This window comes from Rana temporaria, chromosome 3 (genome assembly GCF_905171775.1).
Source record: "Rana temporaria chromosome 3, aRanTem1.1, whole genome shotgun sequence".
Lineage (NCBI taxonomy): Eukaryota > Metazoa > Chordata > Amphibia > Anura > Ranidae > Rana > Rana temporaria.
Window position 1 is genome coordinate 207,516,086 of NC_053491.1, and position 17,071 is coordinate 207,533,156.

The following is a 17,071-nucleotide window of genomic DNA, read 5'->3' on the forward strand; positions in this document are numbered from 1 at the left end:
CCACCTTAAAAACCGGTAGAACATGCAACATGCTCCAAAAGTGAACTTATCCTTTAATCCCTTCCCCCACCACCTCATGGCAATTTAAGAGCTTCTAAATGCCTGGAAGTTGAGGCGGGTATTCGGGTCATGTGAATGCTGTCATTGGCTGTCACACCGGTCACATGATCGGAAATCTCCCATTTGCAAGTATGCATCACTGGTGACTGTGCTGGGAGCACATTCTTAACATATATGCGGCCTCTCTGCGTTAAAGCCCACCCACTGAGAGGCAGAATATATACGTACTATGGGCAGGAAGAGGTTAAGCTGCAAATCTTCGTATTTATAACAATGACAAAACTAAAAAAAAAGAAAGCACTTCAAAGCTTGAAATCACAGAGAAATGTACTTTAATGTCAAAACTACATAACGTCATAACGCAAAAAAATGTAGAACAGGATTATGCAATAGCAGCATTTTCTATTATTAGCGATGGCTTTCATTGAAATAATTTTCCCTTCTTTTTTCCTCCACCCCATCCTCCACTCAGTTGAACTGGGTTATTTCGAAATGAGATGCGTTCCTTTCGTTGGGGTCCCAAATTCGTTTTCGCTGGAGTAACTGCATTTTGGTCTAAAGTGTAAAAAGACAAATATGTTTGTATTTTAATTTAGTGCAGCCTTATGTAAGCAATCAAAAAACTTAAAAGCATAAAAAAAAAATCCAAACTAAATTCTAAATGGACTTTTAAGTAAATATAGACTAGCATGAATACATTTCTGTCATGTCACAATATACAGCAGCATTATTTTTTAAAAGACTGAATCATTTAGATTGTAAGTGCTCACAGGACCCATTTGTATTGATGTGCATTGTAACTGTACTGTCTGCCTCCGTTTTGTAAAATGCTGTGCAAACTGCTGGCACTATATAAAACCTGTATGTTAATAATCAATAAAGCACTGCTTCCAAAAGAACTCTGTTAATACTTACCCGTTCTGATTCCTGTGACACCAATCTTTAAGTTTTTGTAAGGGTAAGAATAAAACAAAACATTGCACAGCCTCTATAAATTATTTACACCTGATCTCTCATGTCTGTGTTGTATATGTAGCTGCCGGTGCTCTAGTTTACTTGGTTGAACCTGCCTGTGCAACTCCCCCTACAAATTAACTGACCACGGTAGCATGGCAGCCGATCCCTGCTACCGTGGTCAGTTTACATCTTACATCATCCAGCTTAAAGCGGGAGTTCACCCAAAAATCAACTTTCTGCAGTTAGATCCAGCATACTGCTGACATCTGCAGTATGCTGGTCTTTTTTTATTTTATTTTGGTACTTATCGTTATAGCAGTATTTCTTCTATGGCTCCGAGCGGGGAATCCTGCGGGGAATGGGCGTTCCCGAAGGCAAGCAAGTTGATTGACGGCCTTCGATAGTGCGTCACGGCTTCCGAAAACAGCCAAGGTGACACTTGGCTGTTTACGGCGCCTGCGCCTGCCGTGTAGAGCTGACTGCGCGAGTGTCACTCGTGTGGATTTTCGGAAGCCGTGACGCGCTATCGAAGGCTGTCAATCAACTTGCTTGTCTTCGGGAACACCTATACCAGGAAGTAATCCTGAGCCATAGAAGAAATACTGCTAAAACGATAAGTACCAAAATAAAAGATAAAAAGACTGCAGATGTCAGCAGTATGCTGGATCTAACTGCAGAAAGTTGATTTGTGGGTGAACTCCCGCTTTAAGATACTATATCTTCTGTAATCAGTGCACAGCTGCCTGTCTTCCCCCCTGCTCTCGGATGAGTAAAGGAGGAAGTGAAGTCTGCTGCCGGGTCTGAAAGCATTCCATTGTCATGGAACCTAGATGCTGGGCGACAACGTCACTTCCAGTACCTCCATCAATGCCCTGGCACCGGAGAGTGATCATGTGACCTGCAGGTATAAAGCCTCGTACACATGATAGTTTTCCTCTGCAAAACCCATCAAGAAAAATGCCGGCAGAGCATTTTTGCAGAGAAAAACGGTCATGTGTATGTTTTTCGTCGTGAAAACCGTTGTGGATTTTGACGAGAAAATAAGAGAACACGCTCTCTTTTTTCTCCTCGGGAGTCTTTCCTCGTCGTGTTGGTTTACGACGAGAAACACGTTCGTGTGTATGCTTAGAAACCCACACATGCTCAGAATAAAGTATGAAATTGGAGCGTGCCTTCGGTAAAAGTAGAGTTCATAATGGAGAAAGCACATTTGTCACGCTGTAACAGACTGAAAAGCACGAATCATCTCTCACCAAACTTTTACTTAACACGCAGTAACAGGAGTATAGCAAAAGCAGCCCCAAGGGTGGTGCCAGTGGAATTGAACTTCCCCTTTATAGTGCCGTCGTACGTGTTGTACGTCACCGCGTTTGAGAAAAACAAGATTTTGTCTTGACAGTGTGTATGCAAGGAAAGCTTGACAAGATTCTCGTCAAGCTTGACAAGGACCTCGTCGAGGAAAACGACGTTTCTTTTACGACGAGATTCTCGGTCGTGTGTACGAGGCCTAAGGCTGCACAGTTCAGTAAAGGAATATTATTTTTGAACAAAGATCACAGTCTAATCAAGCTTAATTTTACTTGTTGACAGATGGTGTTTGCAGTAGCAAGGGTTACAACCACTTCCAATCCCTATGGCTTATCTTTGCTCTCTATGACATCTCTTCACTCTCTAAGGCTGCAAAGGATTTTCTGCATCTGACACACTTTCAAATTTGTTAGATGCCTGGTGCCCCCTCCCGAATGCTGTGGGTCCAGCCACAAAGTCACTACTGCATCGTGTAAAAAGAAGTCATCGAGAGAAACTACAGAGTGAAAAAGGAAAGCAGGCATCTGACACTACCGAAGATGATTCTTTAGCCGGCAGTAACTCTGCAATAGAATGAAGATCTGCAGTGCAGGAAGTAGGATAGGTAGGTATTTACTGTGTTATTTTACAGGCACTGCATTTAATTTTTTGGAAGTGACAGAGTTACTTTAAAAAAAAATTCTCGTGGCTTTGCCATGCTGGGATCTTGTTCTCTGTCTGCTATAGACAGGAGGAAACATTTCTTCAGTCTCCTTTCCCCAGAGATCAGGCTGCACTACTTTAACTTTGCAGCAAGTTACAAGGTGAGAGGTTGCAGCAGGGGTCTAATCTCTGACAGATATTTTCAGACACATTCAAGAACCTCACAGGAATCCGGATTTATCTGAGAGCCAACACACAGTCAAGGAAGTAGATGCTGATGGTGGCTGAACAAAGATGGCACTTTCTTTTTGAAAAGCAGTTAAAAGCTTTGTCAGGAGTAGAGGTAATAATTACATAAAGATTTCACACTTACAAAATCCTAACTGCACATGACATGAAAAAATATATCTGTTACTAGATCTACTTTCATTAACCTCCCTGGCGGTATGATTCTCTCAGAAAAAACATGCTAAAAGCGGTACCATTATTTGCAAGGAAATTTGGCGTTTTATATTGTAGGTCTGTCATTTTTAGAAATAACTCACTTAAATCTGACCAAACAAGCTTCTAATAGGCATCCCGGGTATGACATTTTTTTAAAAACAAAATTATAAATTATAATATAATAATTATAAATAATTATAACAAATAATAATATAATTATAATAAAAATTATTCAATAATGTAATCAAATCAAAATCACTGAAATTTGCTCAGTTGCAGAATTGTTGCTGTCATTATTTTTTTTTTTTTATGACGAATTTCCCCACAAATCGCTATCGCACAATTCTGCAAGTGATTATAATTTATTATCGCTGTTTTTTAGCTGATCTAAAACTATTTTTGACATAAAGGGACACTTTTGGTTGCTATGGACAATCTACAGTTTGCAGGGAGAAAGAAACGTTTTTATTATATAAAATGACATGCATGACACAGGACAGACCACTAGGGACAAGGGGGGTGTGTTTTTTTTTACATACAGTACTGTAATCTATAAGATTACAGTATACTGTATGTATAGTGTTTGTTTACTTTTTTGAATTTGGCGCCGTTCTCCGTCCCCGTGCGTCGTAACGTCGCAGGGAACGGAGATCGGCGTCACACGGAGGCACTGTGTGAATCGAGCGAGGTCCTGCTCGCTCACACAGCGCGGTGGCATCGCTGGATCCAGGGACAAGGTAAGTAAAACTCCCTGTACATCCAGCGAGGCGAGCCCGAGTCTGACTCGGGGTTACCGATCCTAGCCCAAAAATCTCACCCCGAGTCAGACTCGGGAACACCGCCCAGGAGGTTAAAGCAGATCTTCCTACCCCCTCTTACCTTGTGGTGGGATACTAGTCTACCAGCAGATCCAGCGTTGTCCTCCCGAGATCCTCTTCTCAGCAGATGCTGCTCCTGTCCCATGCTGCCATGTATGTGTGTTGTCACCGGGGATCCCACCCGCTTTTCCAAGTTCAGCTGGCGGGCCTGCTGGTGACACCCCATTAGGCCTGCTGCCTCCTCCTCTGTGAACACTAAGGCCTCGTACACACGATAGGTTAAACAGAGGACAACGGTCTGATGGACCGTTTTCATCGGTCAAAACCGATCGTGTGTGGGCCCCATAGGTTATTTAACCATCGGTTAAAAAAAAGCCATAAACAGAAAAGACAACAAACTCGTGAGCAAGAGTGGATTGTCCAACAATGAATCAATGTTCCGCATGGAAAATTCCACAAATGTCAAAAATGGTAACAGTGGCCTTGCTGCCCTTCATGGATGGGGAATATCCTAGCAGAAAACAAAAAAGAAGAAAAAGAATAGTGCACCAGCCTAGTGTGTTACCGTTGACAATTTATTAATTAAAAAAGGTAATAAAAAACTACTCACAAGAGAAATGGTAAAATAGGCTTGTCAACAACGATGTGATGGATACCCCTCGAGACACACTCCAGAATAGGGGGGATAGAGGTGTGTCACTGCCGGCCGACGCGTTTCGAGGTGACAAGGACCTCTTCATCAGAGCCCAGCAATGTTTTTTTTCTATTGGTTGAAGTAGATTGACCATTTCAACCTATGTCAAATGTTAAGTGTTTATGTGACTTCAATGTCCTGTATAGTATCCTGGGTTATATTTATGTATGGATTCTGCTTACATTTTTAGTACCGATGTTATCTGTGGGATGTTATAGCCTAGATTTTTGAGACTTACAAGATCAGAGATAGGATGAAACATTGGGAAACACTGGATTAACCTTAAACCAGGTGAATTTAAATCCATAGAAGAATAGAATTTACTCCTAACAAATAAACGAGATACTTCAGAAAATCTTGGAAGTGCCATTATCAAGTAATCGGTGACCTAAATTAATTTCCTTACACAGGCACATATTTGATGTGAAGAACAATACATTGTGCCAACAGGGATACTATGGGTATGGTCATGCAAAGGGTATAGTTAAAGGGGTTGTAAAGGTAAAAAAAAAAATCCTAAATAGCTTCCTTTATCTTAGTGCAGTCCTCCTTCACTTACCTCATCCTTCGATTTTGCTTTTAAATGTCCTTTTTTCTTCTGAGAAATCCTCACTTCCTGTTCTTCTGTCTGTAACTCCACACAGTAATGCAAGGCTTTCTCCCTGGTGTGGAGTGTCGTGCTCGCCCCCTCCCTTGGACTACATGAGAGTCAGGATGCTCTCTACGTTGCAGATAGAGAAAGAAGCTGTGTGTTAGTGGGCGTCCTGACTCTCCTGTATTCCAGGGGAGGGGTCGAGCACGATACTCCACACCAGGGAGGAAGCCTCGCATTACTGTGTGGAGTTAGAGACAGAAGAATTCTCAGAAGAAATAAAGAAATTTAAAAGCAAAATCGAAGGATGAGGTAAGAGAAGGAGGACTGCACTAAGGTAAAGGAAGCTATTTAGGAAAAAAAAATACCTTTACAACCCCTTTAATGCAAGAGACTTTCCTCCAAGGTCCTTCTATTTTCAAACATATGCCTAAACATTAAATGATCATTTTTCAATACTTACTTGATGCTGATGATGAGGAGGGCGATGTGTTTCTCTGAATTTCCAAATTCCTTCCTCTGTACTGAGATAATGTACTTCCAGACTTTACAGAAACCAGGTCTAAATCATCAGCTTCCTTACTTAACGCATTAGCCTAAAGGCAATCAAAAGTAACAGACAAAAAGGTTTACTTAAAAAAAAGAAATGAAATGTGGGAAATCATTAAACCAACACACACTAACATACACTAGAGTAACTTGCTGAGCTAAGCTATCTGCTGGCCTGTTCCTATGATTTAGTGCATACTTCTTTCAAATTTATAATGGTCACCATTTTTCAATACAATTCAAAACCAAATTTAAAGACTGTAAAATGTGAAAATGCATAAGGCTAAACTACAAGGCAATTTGAATCTATTGCTACTGTGATTTACCCACTTGCTGGTCAACATATTAGCTAGGCGCTACACTGGACATTTTTAGTAACTCGGTCTTGCTGATAAAATTGTTAGTGGTTATTTATTAGGAGCTCCAAATTGATTGTAGCTAACTGATGAATGAACTCTCTCTGACATAAGAAACGTAGCAAGCTGTAGCATTGTGTTACAATTAGTGACCTGGGTTCGGTTTAAAGTATGTCTGGTGTACCGAAATTCAGATGATGAATCCGAACCCCAATAAAAGCATGGCTGGCTCATAAGCCGAGTACACACGCTCGGAATTTCCGACAACAAATGTTCGATGGGAGCTTTTGGTCGGAAATTCCGACCGTGTGTAGGCCCCATCAGACATTTTCTGTCGGAATTTCAACAAAAATTTGAGAGCTGGTTCTCAAATTTTCCGACAACAAAATCTGGTCTTGTAAATTCCGATCGTGTGTAGGCTATGCCGACGCACAAAATTCCACGCATGCTCTGAATCAAGTACGGATGCGCTCGGTCTGGTAAAACTAGTGTTCGTAATGGAGATAGCACATTTGTCACACTGTAACAGACTGGTATAGAACTTCCCTTTAATAGTGCCGTTGTACGTATTGTACGTGACCGCATTCTTGGCAATCTGAATTTCCAACAACATTTGTGCGACCGTGTGTATGCAAGACAAGTTTGAGCCAACATCGGTTGGAAAAAATAAAACGGTTTTGTTGTCGGAATGTTCGATCGTCTGTACAAGAAAAACAGTAATGACCATTCTAGACTAATAGGCACGGGATTGTTAAACAAAAAGCAGGATAGTACGATCCCTTGCCTATTAGTCTAGATCAGGGATATGCAATTAGCGGACCTCCAGCTGTTGCAGAACTACAAGTCCCATGAGGCATAGCAAGACTCAGACAGCCACAAGCATGACACCCAGAGGCAGAGGCATGATGGGACTTGTAGTTTTGCAACAGCTGGAGGTCCGCTAATTGCATATCCCTGGTCTAGATGGTTGTTACCAATTTCTAAGATTCAGCTTAGTTTAAATCCCCCAGACTAAAAAAAGCAAAAAAATAAAATCTTTCTTTCAAAATTAAATTTTAAGGGGCACAGCTACTTTAAAAATGCCCAATGTGAAACATTACCACTTGCTGACCAACATAGGAATATAAATGTCCTGTCAGCAAGTGGTTATTACAAGATCATGGCTGCAGCTATGATTTCAGTATTTATTTTTTTAGTGGCGATTGGCTATTTTGAAAAAGTGTTCACAGCACTGTAAAGTAAAGGGCCGACTCCCCTCCTCTCGCCACTGTCCATAATGGGTCCCTGGGCTCTCCCGAGCCTTCGGGGAGCCCAGGGCCACGGTAAGCGGCCAGGACTGCTTGCCATGGAGGAAATGAAGGAAGATGTGTTCACTGATCACCTCTTTGACAAATAAACACAGAAGCAATGAACATGTTGTCATTTCTGGTTTCAGAGCTCTCATTCCCTTGCTGGTACAGGGAAGCAGCTAAACAAATACAATCTGTACTTGGATGGCTGCTTTGGAGAGCAGAGAAGAAATCAGGAGTCTAAAGCTTCATTCACACCAGGTGGATCCAACGCAGTGGAGTCCGCCAGCTCAGCGGGAGATCTCTCAGTTCATCTCCGCTGAGCCGGCGGATGACAGGCCCCTCTCTGCTCACTGAGCGGGGAGGGGCTTGTCGAGCACTGCTGTCTCCTATGGAGAGATCGGACGAAAATGAACAGCATGTCCGTTTTCATCTGATCTCACCCGATCCGATATTGACGGATGGCGACGTATCACCATCCGTATGAGTTTAGCGGATCAGACGTCAGTGGACATGTCACCGCTGACATCCGAAACTCCATACAGAGGCATGGAGCGGCCATTCAGGTCCGCCCAAAAAACTGACAGGCAGACCTGAACGTGTGAAAGGGGCCTAATAGACCCTTGATGTTTCCATTAAGAGGACTTGTCACTTTTCAAAGCTGTCACAAGAGGGTTTATGACAACAGGTTTATTGCCTGCCTCAAACTATTATTCTGTGCAGCAAAATTCAAAATGTAAACGATTAAAAGTATGCTTACATTAGTGCAGTGTTTCTCAACTCCAGTCCTCAAGGCGCCCCAACAGGTCATGTTTTCAGAATTTTCCTCAGATGAAACGGCTGTGGTAATTACTAAGGCAATGAAACTGATCAAATCACCTGTGCAAAATAAAAGGAAGCCTGAAAACATGACCTGTTTGGGTGCCTTGAAGACTGGAGTTGAGAAACACTGTATTAGTGTATATGATACACAAAGAATACCACAACAATCGACTCGTACAATTTTTAATATATTTCAGTGTGAATTAATACAGGTGTACAAACATGGTGGAAAATATGCTTTCAGCTTTTCATTGTTCTCAGGTGTACACACCCACATAAAATATGCAGGGTAAAAAAATGTCTCCAAACACTTTAGGATTTGTCACATTAGAGACCCGTGGGTCTAAAATTCTTGGGCATCGAAAAGTTAATAGACATTGGAGGGGAGGGCAACTATATCAGACAGCTTAGTCACAGAGAATCACATCACATATCACACTCCCAGGTTTAAATGTGGAGTTTGATTTGAACGGTTTAAATGTTGGATCGATTATTTTTCTGGCTACGTTTCTTATATTTATTATTATTGTAAAAGAAAGTCGTGGGTATTTTCATTTTTAAGTAATTGGACCCTTTAGGATTTTTTAACATTTAAGAAAAGCGATCTCATTGCTGTGTATTGACATGTCCATTCCCTGGGTTCTTTCTGAGTCCATTTAAAGTGGAGGTCCACCCCACCCTAAAAAAAAAAAAAAAATGATACTTACCAGAAAAGGCTGTTACTAGGCAGATCGTACTAATCTGCCTCTTTGGCGGTGAGGTTCTGTGTTCTCCTCCTCGCGTTGCCTCCTGGAAAATGGAGGCGCGCTGCCTTCTGGGACACACAGGACAGTGTGCCCATTCACAAAAAGCCATGTGCCGCAAGGCTTCACTGCCTGTTTCCCTTAGTGAGGATGGCGGCGCCGGGACCTGGTCCGAGGGACGAATCGGCCTCGGGCGGCCGACAGCGCAGGCAACCTGGACAGGTAAGTGTGCTTATTAAAAGTCAGCAGCTACAGTGTTTGCCACTGCTGACTTTAAACATTTTTTTACCGCCAGACCTCCGCTTTAAGTATAAATGAATATGGACGATGGTTTATATTTTAAAAATTAATATTTATTTATTTTCACGATGGGTCTGTTTAAATTATTCCCGACACCTAGTTAGCCTTGTCCTGCCTTCTAGCTTTTTTTAGCAGTGGCAGAGTTATGGTTTCCATGGCAGCATAGGTGTCATATTAAGATGCGTTCCTGCTGACGAAGTCCAGAGATGAGGAGCTTTGTTTCTGACGTCTTTGGCTCAGCTTGTAATATTGTTTATCAAGCACTCTGTAATGCAATTTGATAAGTGCTGGAATTTGATAGTGTGTTTTTAAGAATTTTAACAGTAAAGTTTTTGTAGCAGAGAGCACTATTGGTCTTCCATTGATTTGACATATTCATACGTGGAGTTCATAATTACAGAACATTGGTGTGTCCATCCAAGTTTGCCCCTTGCAGGAGAATGTGTGATATGATCTACCTGTTAGCACAGTGGTCATGTTTTTATGGTAAAACTGCCACAGTTTTCTTTGGTGGTGGGACTGAACACCTCTCTGCACCTGGATGTTGAAATGTCACAACTCTGATTCACTTTTTGCCAGGTATTCCTGCTGTTTCCTGTTCATGATTATGGACTTTTCTTTTTTAGAACAGTTATATCTCTAATATTTGTGTTAAAGTGCTGTACTTTTACCCATGTTGTTATAATAGGTCCTGTGAAACTTAAAGGAGTTGTAAAGGAATTTTTTATTTTGTTTTGCTGAAATTACTGTTTACAGAGTATAAAGACATAATAGTTAACTGATTCATTTTAAAAATGATTAAAAATAGATAAAAATCAATCATATACATGTACCTGCAGTTTCTAGTTTTGTTTTTGCATGTTGTTTTCTGCTTCTGTGATGTACAGAGCCACAGAGCCAATACAGGGCAGTGATGGTTTGGAAAACAAAACTGATTGGTGCTGAGGGGTTTTAGACACACAGTAATCACACCTCCTTGATTAGTGACCACAGAGAGAAAGCTCCCAGTACTGTGGTCATCAGGAAACAGACAACCAGGAAGTGTGGAGATCAGAGAAGAATTACAGCAACTTGAGAGCAAAAACGAACAATGAGGACATGAAAACAGCACTGCATTAAGGTAAAGGAAACTATTAAGATAAAAAAAAAATTCCTTTACAAACCCTCTAAGTGTCCAGCTTGCAATATTTTATAGTTTCTTAACATATAGATAATAGTGTGTGGATTGCGCTGATTGGTTTTATTTCTGTTGTACAAAAATATGTGCATGAACAGATTGGAAAACAGCAGAACGCATGCCGATTTCATGGCACATAATTCAGTAACAGTTTTCTGTCTCTATTAACTATTAAAGGATATGAAACCATGAATAATAAGCATGTAAATTGCAGGATGAAGTTCTAGTTTTTGATATAAACCATGTGACCTGCTGAGCTATATAGATCCCCAAGAAACACACCTTGATACAATTACAGACATATTATTTATGGTTTGCCGTACGTTATCTATATCATCACGCCTGACAGTTTTGCAGTGTGTGTAACACATGGCACAGTATTGTATGGAAATTTATTCAGGGTATTTGGCAGCTGAAAAATCAGAAAATTACCCTTACATGTAAAATACACTACAGTATCTTACCACGAGCTGAACGCGTCCACCATTTAAGACGTCATGTTTCAATTCGGGCAAGAAACTCCTACTGTAAAAGAAAAAACACAAGAAGATGTGATACTTCAATGCGACTCCTTAAGCAAGGAGCAAAAATAAAAAGCTGGTTTAGTAGACAAATATGACAAACCACATATTTTCATGCCTATCTTTTAACATAAACTATAGTAGTTACTATCCACAAAGTATGCAAGCACCGGCCAGTTGGAGTTGTGGTCTAGATGTGGTCTGTGGCAAAATGAATACATCATCAAAGATTGTAAATGCATGAACTAAAAACACTACTAGCATGGATAGAAAGACATTCTAATAATATATGTTTTCTTGATTAACCACTTAAGCCCCGGACCATATTGCTGCCTAAAGACCCAAGGGGTTTTTACAGTTCGGGACTGCGTCGCTTTAACAGACAATTGCGCGGTCGTGCGACGTGGCTCCCAAACAAAATTGGCGTCCTTTTTTCCCCACAAATAGAGCTTTCTTTTGGTGGTATTTGATCACCTCTGCGGTTTTTATTTTTTGCGCTATAAACAAAAATAGAGCGACAATTTTGAAAAAAATGCAATATTTTTTACTTTTTGCTGTAATAAATATCCCCCAAAAACATATATAAATTTTTTTTTTTCCTCAGTTTAGGCCGATATGTATTCTTCTACCTATTTTTGGTAAAAAAAATCGCAATAATCGTTTATCGGTTGGTTTGCGCAAAATTTATAGCGTTTACAAAATAGGGGATAGTTTTATTGCATTTTTATTTTTTTTATTTTTTTACTACTAATGGCGGCGATCAGTGATTTTTTTCGTGACTGCGACATAATGGCGGACACTTCGGACAATTTTGACACATTTTTGGGACCATTGTCATTTTCACAGCAAAAAATGCATTTAAATTGCATTCTTTATTGTGAAAATGACAGTTGCAGTTTGGGAGTTAAACACAGGGGGCGCTGTAACATTTAGGGATCACCTAGTGTGTGTTTACTAGTGTAGGGGGGTGTGGCTGTAGGAATGACATCATCGATCGGGTCTTCCCTATAAAGGGAATCACCCGATCGATGCGCCGCCACAGTGAAGCACGGGGAAGCCGTGTTTACACACGGCTTTCCCCGTTCTTCAGCTCCGGGGAGCGATCGCGACGGAGCGGCTATAAACAAATAGCCGCGCCGTCGTCCCGGATCGCTCCCCGAGCATGTACCGGGGGGGGTCCCGATCGGACCCCCCACCCACGTCTAGCAGAGGACGTACAGGTCGTGATTTGTGCCTGTCCGTGCCATTCTGCTGACGTAAATGTACATGAGGAGGTCGGGAAGTGGTTAAAACTCATGGAACAGTGCATAAAAAAAAAAACCCTTACTTCGGAAAGAAAAAAGCAAACGGAAAAGTCCACCGACACAGCAAAAGTAAAATGTACCGTAATTACTGTGTGTTTTTTTTACCTGAATTACATTTATGTACTGTAAATTATCATTCCTATTTGAAGTACATTTATTTACTGCTGTAGGCAAAAAACATTGTTAAATTGATTGATTGATTAAAAGGATAAGTTCACCTTTTGGAACATGTTACATGGAGGAACTTGACCTCAACCCAACAGAACACCTTTGGGATGAATTAGAGCGGAGACTGCGAGCCAGGCCTTCTCGTCCACATCAGTGACTGACTTCACAGATGTGCTTCTGGAAGAATGGTCAAACATTCCTAGACACACTCCTAGACCTTGTGGACAGCCTTCCCAGAAGAGTTGAAGCTTTTATAGCTGCAAAAAGTTGGGCAACTCAATATTGAACCTATGGACTAAGACTGGGATGCCATTAAAGTCCATGTGTGTGTGTAAAGGCAGGCATCCCAATACTTTTGGTAATATAGTGTGTGTGTGTGTGTATATATATATATATATATAATTATTATTATACAGAATTTATATAGCGCCAACAGTTTGAGCAGCACTTTACAATGAAAAAGGGAGACACTACACCAATTTATAAATATAAACAATTAAGGGCTCCTTTAAACTTGTGGTGCTTCTGCGCTAATCAACATTAAGATCGCTCTTCAGAGATCATTGAACAGTTTTATTCCCCCAAATGCTGAACTACTGCACCGCAACCACTTACATTGTGGTCATGCAGTTACAACGAGGCCCCATTTACTTTAATGTGTTTCACTCAGTGGGTGGTAATGCCGGCTGATTGCAACAGAGCAAAAAGGGGAGTGGAGTGGTGGTAAAAATGTGGCTCAACCACAGGGTTTTACTTCCCCCGACCACAAGTGTAAATGAGCCCTTACACACTCATCACACTTGCACAGTTAGTCACAGTGTCCCTGAACACGACCACAACAGTCCCAGTGTCACCATAAGGTCTCATTCACATGGGGTGTGCCTGATCACCACTACACCAGTGCATTGTAGACTCTGCCTGCTGCCTGTACTGACCCTGACCTGTTTATTGACCATATTGCCTGGACCGATCCTTTGCCTGTTTATTGGCTGTCTTGCTGCCTAAACTGACCAATCTTCATGTCCTACATTCCCTTGAGACCCTGGTCCCAGCCATTTTCTGCAGATAACTGCACTCCTAGAACCAAAGGAACTCTTTAGGCCAAGTACCAGTAGGCTAAGCTTGCTTGTCTTAAAAAATGACGACTACTATAGGTGACTCTACACAACTATATACCCTGATCACTCATACAGAGGCAACTGTTAGAGTACATTGTTTTTAATGCAATGCTGGTTGATTTTTGTGATACACAAGATACAATGTCTGATACATAATTAGTGCAAACATTGAATTTTTTTTACACATGCTGTATCGCCATATTCAGGAGAAGCAGAATGTGTTTTGGGGTGAAATTCTAAGTATGCCTATGCTGTGAATATGTTCTAGTGAAAATAAAGGAGGAGAGTTGTCTGAGGATATTAGAAAGGGAATTATGGACCATTGGGAATGGGGTACTACGCGCCAATAAACTATCTGATAAGCTGCTACCCAAAATAATCAAGTGATTATGCAATTGTGTGTAGGTGAATGAGTGCGCTAAAATAATAATAATAATAACAACAATATTTGTGCAAATAATACAAATACTATAACATCTTTAAAGAAATAAATATAAGTGATTAAAGCCAAAAAAGTCCAGAAACACTAAAATGCTGTGAGTGATAGTGTTGGTATAACAAACGTAAATCCGCAGTAAAGAAGTCCAGTGAAACCATAAATGGCTGGAAAAATGCTTCCTATGTGTGATTCTTAGTTGAAAGTAATAATGTGCTTCCAATCAAGGTTGTGATCCACCTTCACCATAACGTTATCAAACACCCAATGTGAATGAATAGGCAGGCTCCTTACCAGATGGAGTTGCCCCCAGTTTTGATACCAAAAGGGAGGACAAATAATGCTTTTAACAGGATCACCTGTGTATTAGATTCGGATTAGATGCGTCCTGACAGCAGTGATGATCGCAATCAATGATTTTCGGATGTATGCATGTAAAATAAATTGTGGCAAAACACAGTGTAACTCGTTTTAATAGATCGTTAAAATATGTACAAAAGGGAGCCAAGTGGCCGCTTACTTTAGAAGTGCCTTGAACCCGGCACTGAGGCTTAGTGATGTAGGGTCAGCTATGTGGGATCCTGAGCGCTGTGAGCTGAATGCTCTATGGATCTCCGGAGCGTGCGTTCCACGGCCGCGGCGATGTGGAGCCAGCGATGCAGGAAGTGACAGGTACCGGTGCGTACGATTGCATGGTTGGGTACCGCCCCGACGTACATTTCGTGATGATCGTCTTCAGGAGGCGTGCCCAACCACGCTAGTTGTGTATATTTATATGTCCGTCACTTAATATGGGCGGGAAGTGGGCGAGTACCAGCCTTAGTAGCGGGTTCAGTGCTACAATGTGCTTGACAGCAGCAATACAATCCCCCTCTTTACATTCAAACAGATGTATATCTTAAAATGCAGACCGTAGGTAATAATTGTGGTAGTACACCACAGCTATGCTGCAAGTATTCACAAGATACATCAAGTTAGATATCTCTGGATGGGACACAACATTATGTAAAATTACAGTGAAGATAAAAAATAATAAAAACAAATGTAAAAACCAGAATGAGAATGTTGATTCTCCATATGGACGGACACAAATATATTTACTTTTTGCCAAAACGGATTAACCCCTTATATGGACGGGGTCAATCTTAAATGCCATACTTTGTATTAATTTTAGTATCCCAATGATAGTCAACAACACAGTGATATATAGTTTAAACTAAACATAGGGTTACATTATACTGTGTATAGAATTAAAATAGAAATAAAATTATTAAAATTCATTAAAATAGTTACATTAAGGGAAAAGTGATAGGGTATTTCAGACTCAGTCTCCATTTAGGAATTGGTGAGGAAGCAGTTCAAGTCCAATTCAATGTTGAGGCCCTGTGGATGCATCGTCCTCAAACGATGGATCCACATGGTCTCGTTCTGTGAAACTGCCTGAGTCATATTGGTTCCTCTCCAATGACTGGTTAACCTATCTATTCCAATAAATGTCAGCTTGCTGGGGTCCTCATTATGAAATTGCGCAAAGTGCCTTGACACACTATGGTTAGGGAAACCATTTTTAATATTTGCCACATGTTCGTTGATCCTAACTCGCAATTTTCTGGTGGTACGGCCCACGTATTGCAAAGAGCATGGGCATTCGAGTAGGTAGGTGACGTGGTGAGAGTCACAGGTTATAAGGGGTTTCACCTTATATTCTTTATGTGTAACATTAGATTTGAATTGGGTGACTTTTCTGCTGGTTCTACTAGTGCTCTTGCATGATTTGCACCTTGTGCAATGATGGAAGCCAGATCCGTCAAAGAAGGTTAGAGGTCGGGGTGGAGGGTCGGGTACATTTGGAGCAATGATATTCCGTAGCCCTGGTGCCCTCCTATACACGAATTTTGGTTTGGGGGGTAAGATAGCGGCCAAGTCGTTATCTTTTAGTAATATTGGCCAGTGTTTTTTAAAGATTTGTTCAATGCTTTGGTATTGTCTATGAAAGCCCAAAAAAAAAAGGCCAATTCTCCTGAAAATGGAGTCCTTTTTTTAGTGGTCAGAAGTTCTTCTCGATCCATATTTAATACTTCTAGAGCTGTTTTTTCTAGTGTTTTTAAGGGATAGCCTTTCTCTTATAACTTCTCTGTTAGAATCTCAGATTGGGATTGAAAATCTGTAGTAGCATCACAATTTCGACGGATCCGCATGTATTGTCCTTTAGGAATGGTGCTCAACCATTTTGGATGGTGGCAGCTATTGGTTGGTACAAATGCATTCCTATCTGTGCTCTTGAAATACGTGCGTGTGCTAATTTTATCTCCGTTTTTGATCAGAATTAGATCCAGATAATTAATTGATGCTAAACTAGACGTGGCCGTAAATCGGAGTCCATATTGGTTACTGTTCAATCCATTGAGGAATATTTCCAAAGTGAGCCATGGTCCCTCCCACAAGAGAATGATGTCATCTATGTATCTCATGTAGAAAATGAGGGATACATGATTATCTCGGTAGATGGTCTCTTCTTCCCATTTGTTCAGTACCAGGTTTTATGGACCATTATGTCAATGGTAAAGGCTGTAAGACCACCTCCAAGCAGCTTGATGTTTCTGGGATTACAGTTGCAAATATAATTAGGAAGTTTATTGTACATAGAATTGTAGCCAACCTTCCTGGCAATAATTTATCACTTTCTTTGCTTTACTATATGATATACCAAAGGCATGCATTATTCATGAGACAACTGCTTTTAATTTAATTATTTCAAGAGATATTAAACATT

The 17,071-nt window shown here is 40.8% G+C and overlaps 1 protein-coding gene across 1 annotated transcript in view; it reads right to left on the reverse strand.

The window, feature by feature from the left end:
- Nucleotides 1–369: 369 nt before the first annotated feature.
- LRRIQ1 (leucine rich repeats and IQ motif containing 1) overlaps nt 370–17,071 on the reverse strand; it is a 264,195-nt gene continuing 247,493 nt past the window's right edge. The window contains exons 24-26 of the mRNA XM_040344178.1: nt 11,216–11,276; nt 5,979–6,111; nt 370–615 (exon numbers count right to left, since the gene is read on the reverse strand). Of these exons, the coding sequence (XP_040200112.1) occupies nt 482–615; nt 5,979–6,111; nt 11,216–11,276 (328 nt within the window). The 3' untranslated portion in view covers nt 370–481. The remainder of the gene's footprint in view (nt 616–5,978; nt 6,112–11,215; nt 11,277–17,071) is intronic.